Source organism: Aulostomus chinensis, chromosome 16 (genome assembly GCF_037954235.1).
Source record: "Aulostomus chinensis isolate RoL2024-O1b breed Wild chromosome 16, RoL_Achi_v1.0, whole genome shotgun sequence".
In the NCBI taxonomy this organism is placed as follows: Eukaryota; Metazoa; Chordata; class Actinopteri; order Syngnathiformes; family Aulostomidae; genus Aulostomus; species Aulostomus chinensis.
The window spans coordinates 23750838-23769108 of record NC_141335.1 but is presented as its reverse complement, the minus strand read 5'-3'; the positions used below and the strand labels follow the sequence as shown (position 1 = coordinate 23769108).

General features: G+C 42.8%; 3 protein-coding genes across 3 annotated transcripts; 2 read left to right on the top strand and 1 right to left on the bottom strand.

The window, feature by feature from the left end:
* Positions 1-1872: 1872 nt before the first annotated feature.
* On the top strand, positions 1873-3191 carry cst3 (cystatin C (amyloid angiopathy and cerebral hemorrhage)). The gene is made up of 3 exons (XM_086179836.1): positions 1873-2133; positions 2602-2703; positions 2826-3191. The coding sequence occupies exons 1-3, from the start codon at positions 1930-1932 to the stop codon at positions 2895-2897; spliced, it is 378 nt and encodes a 125-aa protein (XP_086035962.1). The 5' UTR covers positions 1873-1929; the 3' UTR covers positions 2898-3191.
* A 970-nt stretch (positions 3192-4161) lies between these two features.
* On the bottom strand, positions 4162-8387 carry mgme1 (mitochondrial genome maintenance exonuclease 1). Its single transcript, XM_086179835.1, has 5 exons — positions 6782-8387; positions 6099-6336; positions 5876-6008; positions 5174-5299; positions 4162-5030 (listed from the first exon to the last, which is right to left on the bottom strand). The coding sequence occupies exons 1-5, from the start codon at positions 7299-7301 to the stop codon at positions 5019-5021; spliced, it is 1029 nt and encodes a 342-aa protein (XP_086035961.1). The 5' UTR covers positions 7302-8387; the 3' UTR covers positions 4162-5018.
* Positions 7686-16133, top strand: snx5 (sorting nexin 5). The gene is made up of 13 exons (XM_086179834.1): positions 7686-8075; positions 9222-9326; positions 9458-9568; positions 9700-9821; positions 9942-10065; positions 11173-11268; positions 11351-11456; positions 11556-11631; positions 11794-11833; positions 11924-12010; positions 12671-12830; positions 12957-13042; positions 14696-16133. Exons 1-13 carry the CDS (start codon positions 8040-8042, stop codon positions 14744-14746), a joined length of 1200 nt encoding a protein of 399 aa, XP_086035960.1. The 5' UTR covers positions 7686-8039; the 3' UTR covers positions 14747-16133.
* Positions 16134-18271: the final 2138 nt, after the last annotated feature.

The following is an 18271-nucleotide window of genomic DNA, read 5'->3' as shown; positions in this document are numbered from 1 at the left end:
GGGTACAAAGGCTGTACGGGATCAATAAAGCTAACTACACTAAACATCAATACACTCCCTACAAGCAGAACTAAAGACAGAAATAGTGCAAAGACCGCTAGATGAAATAAGCAGTACTGAGTGAGGTAGCTGGATGGGACCTGTACGCTCTAATATACAGCAGCCAAAGACCACCAACGTAGCATCAGCAGCTCCTGAGGCAGGTTGAACTTCTGGCTCGCTTTGCCTGAATGTGAAAGTCGCCTGATTCCCTCAAGATGTCCCAGACGTGCTTCTCAAAGAAAGGAAACAACCGCCGCACATCTTCCCGACTGAGACCCACCAGGAAGGGCAGATAGGGACCAATCAGGAGGGACAGCATCACTTTGAAGCCCTTCCTTGACATGAACATATTCAGGTGGAGACCTCTCACACACCTGGAGGAGACAGAACAAGATTTACTGAAGAAGAAAAATCTCTTGAAATGGAAACTTGCTGTTTTTATCCAGTTCTCCTTGTGCCAGCGAGTTAGGAAGCATTCTTTTTCTGCCTCATTTGTTTTGTCAGCATCTTCTGGTCAAGTCTGCAGTGTTTCACAATGCTCGCTTTAAAAACACGTCGGGTGCAAATTCCTGCGCCGTGACACCATGTGACCTGTGCTCAGTGACCGCTTGTTCTGCTGAGTCTTACTGAGGCTTCGTCTGTGCCATGTTGGTGGTGATGAGGGAGCCCCAGTCTCCTCCCTGCAGGTAGAACTGGGAGAAGCCTAAACGCTCCATCAGAGTCAGGAAGATTCTGGCGGCGGCAAGACTGTTGAACCCTGGATGCACAAAACACAGGAAGCACAAGTGTAAAAGTACTAAACCGTTTCCACAGATTTTAGAGAGAAGTTTTTATTTCATCATGGAAAAAAAATTAAATTATGCTGGTGTGAGTTTTGCGGGGAGCTGCATGAAACAAAGATGTTTTCTTACAGAGTTTGAAGCCAACGCTTTGGAAAAATGTATCATAACTAACTGGGATAAAGAAGATCAAGATCATAAGAAATGGAGGAACAATTCTTCACATCATGAAGACATTCTACCTGTTATAAACGTATGTATGTGTTCCATTGTTCTACTATTGGCTTAACTGACTGAATGACTATGGATCCTATTCCTATTTATTTATGTGTGTGAGGTCGCATTGTCTGCTCATGTTATTGTCGGGTCCATCATGCACGAGTTCTATTTGCCTTCACTATATTTTATAAAATTTGGTAGGTGGGACATTTCTGCAGCACCACAATATTTGATCTCAAAACATATTTTGATCCTGAATTTGTGACAGAAATATTACCTTTTTATTTGACCTATTGATTTTAAATCAGTTTTTGATTAATTTCATAGCCATATTACACCCCCCAAAAAAACCTGAATCAAATAATCAGAAATGAAATTATAATAAATAAAATGATGTTATTACATAACAAAAAGTTAAATTCAAGAACATGTATGAAGTGTATATGGATCTTTAATCGAATGGATGTTGTTACAACGTGACAGTGAACTGAATTCCACATATTTATATATTATATCGTTCTTTTAAGGTTTAAAGCTCTCAACAGTTCTCTTTCACGCGTTGAATGTGCACCTTTCATATTAAATATTCGAAGTTTGTCTTAAAAGAATGATAAACACGGGCGGGCTTTCCGTTCGTTCGTCCTTGGGAATAAAGCAGACTGATAGGAGGGAACGAGGGGGCGGAGCTGCTCCTGGATCAGCGGGACAGGCTCATTTGGTTTCAGGGGGGTCAGGGAGACGAACGAGAGTTCGTAGTTACTTGATGATTGGCTGCGCCACGTGTCAATCACAGTTATCAGGCCAGCCGTGACGTCGCTGTTTATATATAACAGGGCGGTAACGACGGTGTTGCGTTGTTTGGAATCGACTCGTCGGCTACGGGACAACGATGTGGAAGCTATCCCTCGCGATTCTGGCGGCGGCGGCGGCGGCGGCCGTGGGCTCCATGTCGTTGGTGGGGGGGTTTCGGGACGTAGACGTTAACGATGAACGGGTGAAAAATGCCCTGAACTTCGCTCTCGTCAAACACAACAACGCCAGCAACGACATGTACCTCCGTCAAGTGTCAAAGGTGGTCAGTGCCCAGGCTCAGGTGAGCGACGCGTCGTCTGATGCGCTGGTGACGAACTTTAAACAAGTCACTGCGGAGGTTGTAGCACGGGGCGGGTGTGTGTGTGTGTGTGTGTGTGTGGGGGGGGGGGGGGGGGCTGTTCCACCCTTGTGTGGATTATAATCTGTAACATGAGTTGTTACCCATAATCAGACAAACGTCATCAGCAGGCAGATATTGGTCATTGATCTTAATTATCAGTGTTGGTTTGTTGCTATTCATATCCGCCGTTTGGCACCTAATTTATCATCATTAATGTTTTTTGGGGGGTTTATAAATGTTTCACTATCAGCCGAATCAGGTGTACAATTTCAGCATATTGATGTTTTTTTTTAAAGAAAATCCCACATTTTCCAGCTGTCCTGCCACACTGTTTGCTTTCCTGTCACTACCGGTGCACTACAGGACCGCTCCAGGCTTTTATTTTGAAGGTCTTCCATCTCCTTGCAGGTAGTTTCTGGCTTGAAATACGTCCTGACTGTGGAACTCTCAAGAACCACCTGCAGAAAGAGCCATGCCACGGAGGTGTGTGACTTCCATGAAGACCCTCGGGTAAGCATGTTGAACTGCTGCCTTCTGGCGTAGCTTGGAGCGTCTGGTGGCGCTTCCTGGAAGTCATCATCATCATCATCATCATCACACAGATCTAATGGGTTCTCATCTCTCCTCCTCAGCCTTACACGTGCACGTTCACAGTGTGGAGCCGCCCGTGGATAAATGACATCCAGGTGAAAGAGACGTGCTAGGAGAGGAACGGCGAGGAAAAACAAAATCATCTTTGTTGGAAGCGTTTGGATTCACCTTCACTCTGATTTATACATTTACATTTACAAGTGATTGTGAAATCGATACATTTACAAAAGTATTCACATGAAAATCCTCTTAACCTTTTCCTCTGCATAATTACATAATAATTACAGAAGTTAAGTCATTGCTTGACGTATGGTAAATTTAATAGCCACTGCGAACATGTAGCTGAGTCGCCTTCTTGAAATCACGCTTTCTCTGGGTGAGAATAAAGAACAAACCACAACTTTTAACTGATGTCTCGTGTCAATCTGTGCTTTAGACTTCATGGTGTGTGTTTTTCTGTCCACATCAGTTGTGTAATTAATCATTTCAGTTCATTTCAACAGTTCTTTCTATGTAAGTGGGATGAAATACTATTTTTCCCTGGTTGAAAGCAGGGATCAGGGTCCACAATCACATGTTGCATGAGCAAAGGCAGATTTTACCAAACCACCTGAATGACACCAGTAACCCTCGTGCCGCTGCACAAGGCCTCACATTGCGTTTATTTTTCGAACACACAACAGCACAGGGGGACGCATTTAAGTGAAATTCCTGACAGCCGAGGTCAGAGCCCTGAAGAGAGATCTCGCTCACAACTTCAAGATGAGATGTCATTAAAAGGTAACGTCACAACGTCGGGCTCTTCTGAGTCAGCTGTTCATAGTTCGTGCAGAGGCAGAGGTAGAAACTCTGGAATGGTGGACGTGTGGGTGTTTTATTAATAAAAGCACCTTTTCTCTGGAACAAATCCTAATGAAAGTGAGGTCATTCATGCTTTGCAGCGGTTGTTTTGTTTTTTTTTCTAACAGACTGGAGTGGACAGTGTATACTGTAGAAACTTCCTCATTTTATGGAACCGCCTGTGGTCTCAAGTTTCCCGAAATAGACGCGTAATACATATCCTGTTTTTGTGCGTTCTCCTTTTCAGTTGTGTTTCCTGTCCTGAGGAGACGTTGGTTGACAGATGTTCTGGAGTTCTGGCAGCAAACCATCATGTCCTGTATTTAGCAAGAAACATGTCTGTTCCTGTTGATCTTTTGAATAATAATAATATATTTTCCATTCCCTTCTCCATCACACGACATTCAACATAATTGAATGACAAGATGGAGGCACAAGAGGCAGCCGCCAGCGTTCATTCAACATGATTTTAGCACTGCTGGGTTTCAGGCCTGAGCTTTGCTCCATTTTGAATTTGCTAATCAATGCGAGTCATGTTGTCAGTGCATTTATTGATCAGAGCCGTTTCACAGTAGGTCAACAACGCAACACGTGATGTCAGTGCCTTTGAGCCGTGACTGTGCTCAAAAAAGAACAAGACAGAGGTAAATAAAGGATAGCATAGGAGCATCATGAAAGAAGACATCTAATCTGTTAAAAAAAATAGCAAAGCAACTTTGTAAACTATTTGTTTTCCAAATAAATTGAACCATTCACGGCTCAGATCTTTCAGAAAGACTGATTATTATGATGAACAAGCATTTTCATGTGAACTTTTCTTTTCTTTTTTTTAATTAAGCTTTATTTGAAATACTCCAGCACAGGTTTCCAGAAGAATCAATCTCCACCCTGGGGTAACTAACAGCAGCAACACAAGAAGATGTGCTGGCATCAAGGCGCTTGTTTCTCCACGATGGCACTACAGAAGCCAACCTTTGCTCTACGGAGGGATAGAACGAGTCCATGATTGTAGTTCAGGGCCAAACCAGCGTTTGAGGTTTAGCAGGAGACTTCCGTCGGCTCCAACTCTCTGGATGAACTCTGCAGTCCCATTGTGAAGGAAACACGGAAGGTGGCTGTCAATGAGAACGATCAGGATCGTGATCGTGACCTCCCTTTTGTGTCTTGACCTATGACCTCACGTGATGGGCAGCACTGACGTCCAGGGTGAGCCACGCTCACAGCTGCTAGAGAATCCTACAAAGTCTTTATCAAGTTACTTTCCTAATGCAAACAAATTAACACAAGTTTGTAGTTGAGCAAATAGATGAAAAGACCAGAACAAACTAATCCCGCACGTGGCTGGTGGCGCTTGTTTCTACTGATCTCATTTCTTTTCCAAAAAAGCACTTGATTCATGACTGGATCTGAAATGCAAAGACAAAAAAAAGATATTATTTGACTGACTTGATTTTGGCACCTGAAGATCAGCAAAGTAAAATGTCTCACTTAATGAAAAATGCTCATCAGCAACAAACGAAAAACCCCTTCCCCCTTCTGTCCGTTTTACCTCTGTGAACGCCTCCAGGCGAACCAGCCATCGCTTCCAGTAGTCCATCATCTGCTCGGGGCTCAGCTGGTGAGCGTGAGCAGGCGAACCATCCTTGTAGGCCACAACGATGAGTCCATTCTCAACCTGCAATGACGAGCAGTAAACACTTCAGTCAGACTCTTGAGAAGGCGTAATTCCTCTTTTTTTTTTAAATTTTACTCATATATTTGTGTGTTGAATTTATACTTTATTTGAATTGCACAAGTTTATTTTTGTCTTTTTAATGTTCCTGATGTTTCCTTGGACTTACTCGATTGATTCACCCTTCAAAATAAATGTTTTTAGCCTTCTTTTTATAACACTCAATCTTTAATTTGCTCATCCACTTTTTTATTTAGATTCTTCGTTTTCTTCCTTCCCTATAGTATGTCCTCACTGAAGATGGCGTTTCCTCTCCACTCTCTAAACCAGTCCCTCACTTCCTGTTTTTACTGTTTGTTATTTAGCTTGAGATGTTGGGCTTCGGTTACTTTAGTGTGTGTGTGTGTTTCTATATAAAGAAAGCCTCAAAAAGCCCTTTGTGTTGCATTGTACTTGTAAGAAATGTTCTTAAAAAAAAAAAAAAAAAAAAGAGATTCTGCCGTTAAAAATAAGATTCCATTAAAATATTACGACTTATTCAGGTTGAAAAGCTTGAAATCACATCCCGTCTCTCTGTACCTGGTACTTGTAGTTGTCGTCGCTGTTCAGCGCTCCAGCGTAAGCCGCCACCTGAACAGGGTTGTCATACGTGTTGCCCAAGAATGGTTTGGGTTTTTCTGAAGTCTTCCAGTCAATAACACATAGAACACCCCTGCGGACCGGGGGGGGGGGGGGGGGTGTTAGTGAGGTAAAAAAGATACAGTGCAACATTACAGTCTTACATAGTTTTTAGTGCATTTACCTGTACCGAGCTACACAATCCACAACACCGAGATAGTTGAGAGCGCTGTGTTGTACTTTGCTTTCGATAGCTCTGGGGGCACTGACATCCTCCAGGATGTGAGAGACGCTGCTCAGGTATCCCTGCACCTCAGCTGGATGTTCCGCTGACTCTGGGAGGTTCCTGTCTTTCCCACTCGCGCATGACACCAGCACTTCCTCCAAAGCTGAATGGAAAAGCTTCCCTTGCCTAAACAGATCTGGTTACAAACAACAGTGAGAGCTGTGCAATAAAGTCAACACAGCAATCATATCGCAAGTGTTTGTCATGGTACTGTATCAATATTATTAATAAAGTATTAAAACGCAATGGAAATAAAATCAAATTGGGACCCAGGTTGTGTTATAGCAACTGTGGAAGTGCTGTTCGAATAGATTTGAATTCAAATGTTGAACGACATATCTTTGACTCCATTGAGTTATCAACTTCATGCGATTTTCAAATTAGTAGACCAGCCAGGTAGACCACAGCAAGTTGTTTGTTTCGGCTCCATTTTGAAATCTGGAGTAACTTTTGTAGAGTATCCCAATACAAATGGCATCGTGAAGATTCTGCCAATATCCAACCCATGTAACAATTCTGTGTCACTTTGTATTTTGTGAATCCAGAGAGAAAAAGAGCTTCAAAGCTTCAGCAAAACTTACTTTCACTGTATTCTCTGAAGCCTTCCTCTCCCAGCTCTGCGATCATCCTCTTCTTCCATCTCTCCAGGTAGAAGATCTGCTCAGGGGAAAGAGTCTGTTGAAGGATGCGGGTCACACTCGGGACGGATGACCTGCCCTGGCCTCGTTTTAACGAGATCCGGACTGGAGGTTCTGACTCCAGCTCAGTCGTTTCTGCAGTCTCTTGGCATCCCAGGAAGGGATGGAAAGTTCTGGGTGCCCCCTTGTCTGGTTCTGAAGGTGTTTTATCTTTGATAACAGGTCCATACATGTGCTCATCCTCAGCCAGAAGAGTCTCAGGAGTTTGATGGCTGACCTTGGAGGACATGACGGATTTCACAAGAGACGAGTAGCGCTCACTGTCAACTGAGCTGTACGGACTGTGTCTCTTTGACGACAGTGAGCTTTGGCAGCCAGAGAAGTAGCTGACACTGAGGGAGGTCCACTTTGGAACGAGTACACATGCGCCCCAAACGGACGCCACACGCTTAAAAACAAACATTTTGCCACTTTCATGCAACAAGCTTCGAATATAAGAAAATACGATTTAACTAACTGCAAATCCAGAACGTAGTTCCACAGGTTTTATAATATATAATGTGTTTTTTCCCATTTCAGCGGCAGAACTTGCCCCAACATGTTCAAAAGAAACCTCTCAACGATTCTCAGGGACGCGCCTTTCGAGTTGCACAATTCGCCTCCCTGGGACTTGTAGTTCTCAGTGGTGTGCCGTCAGCGCATTTGTTTCGTATAAGAACTACATCACCCACAATACAAGGTGTAACGTCGATATATGTCCGTATTGCTTTAGTCTATTTGGTTCATTTGACTCTATTTCGGTTGCCTTGTTTGTTGGTTTTTCGAAGTGGTTGCAAATTAAAACCAACCCGAAGCGAGTTTTCAAAGAGAGCGAACACAGAATTTACCTCCTCATCAAAACCACAGTCTGAAGCAGAAACGTGATATGAGTGATTAGGTTATAAACCAATCCTTATAGTTGTAGAATGCATAACTGTCCAGTCATTTTGTCCTTGAGGCGGGATTTAATGCTTCATCTCCGGGATGAGATAGAGAGAGAGAGAGAGAGAGAGAGAAAGAAAGAGAGAAAGAGAAAAAAAAATCTCCGAACTGACAGCTCGTCAGCCAGGCAGCTAGCCAGTCAACGGAGAGAGAAAGAGACAGAGCTTCCTGTGCAGAGTTTAGTTATTTGGATAGTTGGCCTGTTGACTTCAGTTACACTATGACATCCCCTACGGACGAAAGCGATAAAGAAAAGGTAAGTCTAACGGAAGGGAGCTCAAAGTTTATCCCCTGCAGAATTTAGTTAGCTAACATTAACTGCTGTTGGGGTCTGGGCTAACTAGGTTATCCCCGCTGACTTGTTTTCTCTCCACGTACCACCGGCCACTGGTTAAACCCTGCCATCTTCATGTCGCTAAGTCCAACCGCAAGTGAAACGAGTGATTTCACCGATGGTGACAGACTCCATCGAAGCAGAAAGGGTGTTGTTGAATGCCGCAGCTGTCGTTTCAAACACACCAACTAAGATTACGTTACGTGATAAGTGCATCGTGAGCTAGCTTCATCGCGACGATAAAGTAACGCAGCCTGATTGGGGGAAAAAAAAAAAAAACTTAAGCTACATTATTGCTATGCTAACAGCACACCCGGAACCACTGCGGTGAGCGAAACTTATTTAGCATTCTGACAGGTGGGACGGTAACTTTCATTCACCAAAAACAATAATTTAATTGAATAAAATGTAAAAGGATAAATAGTCCGGACTATCTGTTTGTACATATATATTTCTATCACAAAAAGACATCAACAATGTTTTGGATAGAGATGAGCATTGTAGGTTTCAAAACTTTTATAACAATATTCTCATGCTATTTATTAAGCCTGGGCGATATGGAGAAATATTCACCAAACACCTCGCTATTGATCTTATTGCACCTTTTGTAGGGATGAACATTTTGCAAGAGAAGCAACTCTTACAAAATGTGAAAACTTAGTTTTTTTCTCATCATTAGCCAATGCAAATATCTGGTAAATCCTGAAAAGTACATAAACTGTAATGAAGCATTGAAAACCACAAAAAAGACAACACTCCCACAATATCATGACATACCGATTCGCTAAACCAGTATGAATTTATGTGGTAACGACATAAATTGCAACTTCAATAAAGTTTGTGTTTTCTTCTGCCACATGAAGTAAATTCAGCATACAGACAAACATTTGAATACTTAGTGTCCTTGTGTATGTTGGGAGACAAAACATCAAATGACATTTTTACTTTTTTTTTTAAACTGGAGAGGTACATTTGTCGAAGCCTAGCGATGTGAACTTAAAGGTGAACTTTAGGTGTGAACCTAAAGGTGAACTTGTTTGATAACTGTGGTCCGCTCTCTCCGCTTAGATGCGATCTGTATCTGTGGACCTAAACAATGATGCATCTCTTCTTATTGACATTCCTGATGCGCTCTGTGAAAGGGACAAAGTCAAGTTTACTGTCCATACAAAGGTAAAAAAAAAAAAAAAAGTTACATTGACAAGTCTTTTACAAATCTTAAATATTAGAACATATTTTCTGAAGTCGTGTTTTCTGACATACTGAGTTTTCTATTCATTTATTTTATTGAACTCTATTCCCAGACCACACTTAGCTCTTTCCAGAAGCCAGATTTCTCAGTTCCAAGGCAGCATGAAGATTTCATCTGGCTACACGACACTCTGGTTGAGACGGAGGACTACGCTGGCCTCATTGTGAGTTTTACTCACATGAACTGAGTCTTGTTTATTTCTCTTTTGGGAATTGAACAAGTATTCAGTGAGACAGAGGAAGAAATTCAAAATGGAGGAATGCACTCATTTTCTTTTTTTTTCATCATTCATAGATTCCTCCAGCACCTCCAAAGCCTGACTTTGAGAGCCCCAGAGAGAAGATGCACAAATTGGGGGAAGGTGAAGCCACCATGACCAAGGAGGAGTACACTAAAATGAAGCAGGAGTTGGAAGCGTGAGTGTTGGCAAAATACCAGTGAGCTGTATCCTGTTCCCTGTTTTGCATTACAGAGGTTGACATTCCTCAGCAAAGATCTCCTCACTTCACAACGTGTGTCATGTGCTTTCTCTCCAGTGAGTACCTGGCTGTGTTCAAGAAAACTGTCCAAGTGCATGAAATCTTCCTGCAGAGATTGTCCTCTCACCCCATTTTAAGCAAAGACAGAAACTTCCAGATCTTCCTAGAGTATGACCAGGATGTGAGTGCTGCATTCTGCTGACTTCCCTTCCTTGGTTGTCAGTTGGAAAGAGAGGAAGTGGAGTTCACTGGACACTGACAGATAGCTTACATACTGCTGAGATCAGCAGTTTTGCTAGCTATGTCATGATTTGCATGGAGAGTGGAGTTTTGTTTATAAAAGTTTTAGCTGTGAATATGAGTAGTAAGGTAGAAATATGATAAAATAGGAAATACAAATGCGACTTTATCGCTGCCCCTTGTGTCCACGTAGTCTCTTTTTCTGACAGAAAAACGGTGGCAGGACACTGGAGAACGCTGCGCTTTGTCGTGTTTCTGTCTTGGAAGTGGCTGAACGATCAGTGTGACAGATCAGCACGGCGCTTTGTCTTTCTTTTGCTCATCTGTTTGTTACCTCTAGATTTATCTTTTCTGTCACCGTGAGAATAGGCCCGTCGTGATTACCGTTGACCTGATGTGTGACAGACATGAACTTAGTAGAAAGAGGCCATTGCATTATTATTATTATTATTATTAAAGAGGCCATTGCGTGTACATTATAAGAACTGATTTTTTTTTTAAGGAAATTTTTTTCTGGCTGGTATGATATAGGTTTTATTTATCTGCGATATTTAACTGTGTTTCACATTCTAAATCTAATGTCTGTCTCTGAATGTTCCTGAGAATTCGGGGCGAATCACCCTTTGAAAGGGTGGACTTTGGTGTGTGTAATAGTTATCTGTCAGTAACACAACAAAGCATCTTGTCTTTCTCTATTAAGATATGAAAGTTCGGGATAAATGTATACAGTAAGAGCAAGCTTCTCCATTGTATTGGTTACCAGGGTGACAAGTCCCGATCCACTGGAAAAGAGCCACAGAGAAGACACAGTTCTGCTATTTTAAACTCAAAAAATGGTGGAGTGCAGTGTTGTTGTTTTTTTTTTGGAGGTGGCTGCAGTCATTCACTCCTCACTGGAAATAGTTGACGGAAAGATGCCAGCACTCGGAAAAGGAAGCTGCGTGGACACGGAGCCTTGGTTCCCACAACTGATTCCAAGCTTGAACAAATTGACTGTTATGCTCTCGAGGATTCATCATATTTACAATGCAAATTCTGTGGTTTTTAGCTCAGTGTGAGAAGAAAGAATGCCAAGGAAATGTTTGGAGGATTCTTCAAAAACATGGTCAAGTCAGCTGACGAGGTCCTTATCTCAGGAATCAAGGTGCGTCTTCTGCACGAGCTCAAGGTCAGTGATGAATTGTTGCTGCCACCTCTTCCTTTACTTCTGTTTGTTTCCCTCACAGGAAGTGGATGACTTTTTCGAGCAGGAGAAGACGTTCCTGCTCGACTACTACAGCAAGATAAAAGATTCCACTGCCAAAGCAGAGAAAATGACCCGCACGCACAAAAGTACTTGTCTCAAAGAAGTCTTTGATCCAGTCTGAAGTGTGATGAACGAGGTGATCCTGGGATTTCCTTCCGTTTCATTTCTTTTGTCTGTCATTTCAGATATTGCAGATGATTACATTCACATCTCCGCCACGCTGAACAGCCTCTCTGCAGAAGATAGCACAGCAAATAAGAAGTAAGTGTAGCCCTTGAGATACAGCGTCAGTGTCTGTGATGGCCAACCTGATATGGACATCAACAGATGGTTAATATTTAAGATCTTGGGGTTCCATGATATTTTATCAGACTCAGTAATTCCAGGCTTTTAAAGGGTTTTGGACTTGAATTATTTTCTCAGGCACCTGGAGAAGTTGTCAGACCTGTTTGAGAAGCTCAGAGTAAGTAGAGCGAGATCTGCCAACAAACCACAAGACAACTCTGTAAATATTTGTTGTGATGGAATAACGTCTGTGTTTGTATCCCCATAGAAAGTGGAGGGAAGAGTAGCATCGGACCAGGAGCTGAAACTCACCGAGCTGCTTCGATATTACATGAGAGACATCCAGGCTGCCAAGGTGAGTCGGGTTCTCCTCATGCAAGAGGACAGGAGAGGAAGAAAATTAGATGAAATCTGCTGAAGAAACTCGTGTTACACGGAAGAAGATATCAGCTTTTGACAAGCAGAGCTCCGATCAAACGAGCGGAGCAACACAGTGAAAACAGGCCATTCAGAGCATGAGCGGTGACTGACGAGGATGAACGTGATGGGGATCATACACAAGATCTCAAACCTCATCATCACGTACAAGATTTCCCTCATCATCATAAATCGCAAAATGAGGAATCTCTGCTAAGGATATTGAAAGGTTTTGTTCTTTGACATAAAATACGTCTGTCTGCGCTACACTTTTTAAAGCTTTGTCATGCATCTTGAAAACAGTGGTTGCTAACAAATGGCGATAGCTTGTACTTTGTACGATTGTAATAATAAAAAAAATCAAAAAAAGTTTACCATGCCAAACCAAACCTGTATTATTGGTCTCTCAGACTTTTGTTGACTGCAGGGCTTGTGGCCAGCAACAGTCTAAAATTCCTTTGACTTTTGCTGCGGGGAGCCCACTTGGATGCTAACGTGTGGTTGGTCTGCAGTGCTGTCCAAAGTCAATCAAATGCATTTTTAGAGTTGGTGTGTTGGTTTATTTCTCCTGTTCAATGATGTGCAACACATCTTTTAGGACCTTCTGTACAGGCGGGCGCGGGCGCTGGTCGATTACGAGAACTCCAACAAGGCTTTGGACAAGGCTCGGCTGAAGAGCAAGGACATTCCTCAGGCGGAGGAACACCAGCGGCAGTGCCTGCAGAAATTTGACAGGCTGTCGGAGTCTGGGAAGAAAGGTCGGTGCATCCGTCGATACAGATGCGTGTTCAGACAGTGGGCGCTGGCCTGTTTCTCACAGTGTAAAACAGTTTGCTCTCTGCATTTATGCATCATTTAAAACTTCCCAATGGTTTTTCTCACAGAACTCACTGGTTTCAAGGGCAGGCGTGTGGTGGCCTTTAGAAAGAATCTCATCGAGATGGCTGAACTTGAGATTAAACATGCCAAGGTGAGTTGTGTGTGTGTGTGTGTGTGTTGGGGGGGGGGGTATTACCAACTTACATTGCAGTAAACTTGGAAAAAGAAAACACAGTAAGAAAAGTTTGACTATAATTCCTCCATTCAAGTTTTTCAAATGTTCACACTGATGACGATGATCGTTGCTGGTCAGCTGTAGCAAGGCTCTGCTGCTCAGCAGACTCGTAAACAAAAGGGATTTCCAGATCTCTGCTGCTCTGCATCTAAAATCGGTGCCCATTCCTCTGTTCAGTCAGTGTCCAAATGTGTGAGGCCCAAAATCTCATCTTCAAATCGTTGGAAACGCACAACTCTTTCATGCCCAACAGCCTCAGTGTCTGATTTATGCCTGTAGTATATTGCATGTGTCAGCTGGTCTCGGGGGTTGAGGACTCTGGTTGATTGAAGTACACTAGGTGGTATTTTGATGTGGCAAGTCTGGAACCTCTGGGATTGTGTGTGTGTGTGTTAAGGGGGGGGGGTGTTTATTGACCCCATCATAAGGTAGTGGTCGTGGATTTTATTCAGTGTCTTCATAGTCTGTGCCTGTGTTAGGAAGTGATTGCCTGGGTAAAGAAGCAGGCAGTTTGATAAATGAGCCTTTACTTGCTTTTTAGTCTCAAGTCTTTTATTGCTCTCCCAGTAAAGAACGTCGTGTCCATCAACTGGATCTTTGGCTTCATCCGGTTGACTGGGTCGTGTCCACTTCAGCCTCTCTGCTGAAGTGAAGGAGTCCCTGACGTAGACATCAGAAAACCCCTAAATGATTGTCTGTTTCTGAAAATCACAGGGCAGGAGTTAAGATTGGATTTTGATTGATTGATTGATTGGTGGTGCAGTGGTCAGCACTGTGGCCTCACAGCAAGAAGGTTCCAGTCCTGGCTCCATCACGGGATCTTTCTGTGTGGAGTCTCCATGTTCTCCCTGTTCCTGCGTGGGTTCTCTCTGGTACTCCAGCTTCCTCCAGAGTCCAAAGACATCAAGAGGGGACCAGGTTAATCCAGACTCTAAATTGACCGTAGGTGTGACTGTGACTGTGAGTGTGAATGGTTGTTTGTCCTCCATGTTGGCCCTGTGATGGACAGGCGACCTGTCTAGGTTGAACCCTGCCTTTCGCCCGTTGACGCTGGGATAGGCTCCAGCCCCCCCGCGACCCTTAATGAAGGAATAGCCAGAAGACTATGGATGGATGGATGATTGATTGATTGATCGATTGATTGGCATGGCGGGACACAGCAGGCACACTGGTGAATAATTACCCCTCCTCCATCTTCCCAGGAGACAAAATTAGAAATCACCAAAATAAAAGACATTCAGATGGACCGGGCACTCATGCTTGGCACCAGTCCTGTGAGTTTGGTCCAGGTATTTGGCTGAGGGTCTCGCTCCTGTGTGTCTCGGTAGAAGGAGAGCGAGAGGGTCATGATATGAAGGAGGGTGATGGCACAAGCTGCTCCAAATCCAAGGTTTTTACCCCCAGAATAACCTTCAACTGACCTGTGAAGTTACACAAGTTCATATTATGGTTCAGCAGTTTTGCTGAGTCACATGTTTCCTGTTTACTGGCCCTCTGTGGGGGGTTGGGAAGTTTTTAGTATCACATGACTTTCTAACAGAAGAAATATTCTACACTTTTCCTCCGCAGAACAACGTGACTCTATTGCAGGGCTGCATTGACTTGCTCAAGAGCAACTGACATGTTTCCCAGTATTCTTGTCCTACCATCACCAAGTGACCAGTCCCAGCCCGTGGATCCATGGCGTCCCTACGGCCTGGCAAGGACATGAATTCACCCCGTCTCTGCTCCCACCTGTGGGTCTGATGCCACTGTACCAACTGCCTTGTAAGCACATCGTCCTCATGTTTACACAGTCCATGTCCTCTGGTCCATAGTTCACACTCTCCCACATGTATGGAAGTCCAGCACCCACCTTATTGCCTCCAGAGAATGAGGCTTCCAACATTATTTTCGCTGCATCAATAGAGGTTTGTTTTTCCTATTTTTGAATTGTCTTGTTTTCTCATTTACATGATACACGCACAACCGGAATCTTAACCTTTTTTTGGATATTTTTTTTTTCTTTTTATGGCAACACAACTTCCTAAAATCTCCTCCCTCGTTTACTCTTAAGAACACAATAGTGATGCCACAGAGCCCGATCCATCAGCATCCACTTCCTGAACTGCAGAATGTCACGTCAACCTTTCTTGAAAGGTTTACTGAATGTTCTTCACTTTGCCACACTGTCAGGTTATTGGTTTATACGATTTATCTGCTGGAGCGTTTTGTTCGGTAATGGAAGAATTTTTACATGCAAGATTAGTGCCTGGAAAAACATCCTCGAGTGCCGCATTCCTGGCCCAGATTAGTGCGCAAACAAAGCCGACTTGCTCCAGTATGGAAACGCGTCACCGGGATAGAAGACAAGACAGAACATCTTTGAGTTTTAGTCGGAGTGGTCGCCACATTCCTGCTTGTTAGAAGCGACGTCAGAGCCCAGTCTTATTAAAGGTGCACCTTAAGGTCTCCAAATCCGGTTGATTCCTGAAATATTTCAGCGAGAGGATTAGTGAAGGCAAAAGACAAACTATCACGAGAGAGAATCACACACCAGTAATAACCTTGAGTCGACGGGCATTTTGGTTTCATTCGCACAGCACGGTACCTGCAATGCCTACTGGTATTTTTCTCACCTGCTTCAGACTCTCAACCACCTCTGCTTTCTCACTCTGTCCGTGTCGCCGATGCTCATCTTTGTTTTAGCCGAACTTCCCTTGTGTTTTTGATTTGGGTGTCATGTAATACACCTGATGTATGTACCAGACATTTGAACAATTAAAAAAATGCACTAAATTATAAAACAAAACACACAAAAAAAAAACAACCTTTGCAATCCTGACCAGCCTCAGTGGAGTGTTGAAATGCATTATAGTTTTGTTTTTTTAAAGAATGTATTTCTAATGGATTCCAACCGTGTGAATTCCTTTACATGATGCTTTTCTAATAGAACATTAGCCTTTTATAAATTTGTAATAATGATCCTGAATAAACCCTACTTTCCCGAGACTGGTCTGCTCTGTTCTCTGCATTCTGAGGGTTCCAAGTTTTTGTGTTTGTGTACCGAATATTATTGGATGCATATTAAATCGAATCCCAACCACAGTTTGTGACATCACACAATTTAAAAAAAAAAAAAAAAAATCAAAGCAATAATTATTTTGAACAGTAAAATTGAGTAAAAGATTTTGTAAAACTACGACATAAAAACCTATTTTAAAAATTATAAGTAATTTCATTTTGTTATTAGCCAAGCAGGTCTCCTCATGATACTTTTTCCATGGTATATCGGAACTTGCATGATTGTATACATCCTCTCTTTTTCACTTTGCTAGTGGGTGGTGACCTCTGACTGGTTTTCAGAAAGAAAACACAGCACTCCTTCTACCACTGGGTGGTGCTGTTATCTCCTGTAGGCTACACATGCAGTCACAAGACTTTAAATCCAGCTGAACATGTGTTTCTGTGAGATTTATTGACCACAGTTGCTCCCGGGATGGAACAGACTGGTGTATTGGGTAAGCTACGAGGAAATGCCATAGGGCTCATGGGAAATACCTCCAAAATTAATGTTTTTGTTTTTTTAAACAGCGCTAAGCAACATGACCTAAACAAGTCATTTGTATGAAGTAGTCCGTTTCCTGCATTCTATGTAAGACAGAGTTCTAGAAGTGTGCACCAGGGCATTACTCTGGCACTCTCTGCCTCTGTTCATCGTAGACTCCAAAACTCACGATTGCGTGTATCACAGTGTACTCTGCACTTGGCTGAAGTACTGCAAAGTGCTTAGCTCCTATTGTGCACAGAGGAGAGAGGGTTCTCCTAAAACAACAGATGTAAAGATTGTCAGCACGCAGTACCTGTACATGATGGATTTGTCAATATTGACCTCACCAGTCATGGTGACCTGTAGCTTTTGGTGCATAAACTGATTGGATGAAACTCGACGCTCGAGCCAATGGGGATTTGACACTTCACCTGTGCAAACAGGTCTGTTTTGCAATGGCGGTTAGAACAAACAGTGTCCTCTGGATCGGACACAGCAAAGCATGTTTTTTTAAATGGCAGAGTAATGGTAACAAAGCGTCTCCTGACTGACATCGTGAGGAATATGAGATTTAAAGCCCAGACAACTACTGGAGGAGTAAATTGCTTAACCTGAATGTATCAGAGTGCAACAGTAAACTTGTTCTTTGTGTGATAGTCAATATTTACAAGACAATTAATCTATAATACATCACGGTATCTGTTGCTAAAGACGACACATACGTGCAAAAAGCAGGAATTTCTTCTTTTATTCACAGCTTTTATGTGTTGCTTTCACAAAAACCGACAGCAGAGATGAAACAATTTACAACAGCACAGTCTTGGATCAGCGCCTAACAGACACACAATATGCAACTTGTGAACGTGTCAACAGGGATTTAATAGAGATATTTCATATAGATTCTTTTATCAATATTGGGGGGAAAGGGGGAACTGCAGGGATCGATGTATGGTCTCCTTTTCCAGTGGATTCAGTAGATTTTTCATGACTGGCTTTACAAGTTTAAAAAAAGAGTAAAGCCAAATAGGATGAAATTATACTTAAAATATTAGAAGAATTATATGTAATATTAAAAGAAGCGATTCATCCTAACAGCCGTGTGCTTGGAGCACCTATGTTTGCGGTTCTTTCAGGAGCACGTCCACATCCAGCATCTGCTTGCAAGTCCACAACTGTAGATTCAGAACAGAGGTGTTAAAATAAACAAATAGTAACAGGAGATCCAAGTTGTGAACAGCAGCATGAAAGCTGAGAAACACTGAGCCTCCGACTGTAGGATTTAGAATTATAATTATCTCTTCACTATCTTTAGGATCCCCAGGTTTTCAGTGTCAGTATGATAATTTCACACACACAGGCACCAGGAATACGAGAACGAATACTGGCAAGCTCTGACTAAAAGTGCTTTTTCTGCTGTTTGCCAGTGAATTTTTTACCACTTTTGGCGAGGTTACGAGTGGGCGAACTGCAAAGAACTAATGCGTCGTCCTTCATCTGCTGAGAGCACCTGCCTCTTGTCCCACAGCTTCATGTGGCCTAGATAAATAGACTCTTAGGAGGAGGACTGGAGGCACAGAGCATGAAGGCCTCTGAGTAGACTCAAACACACCGACAGA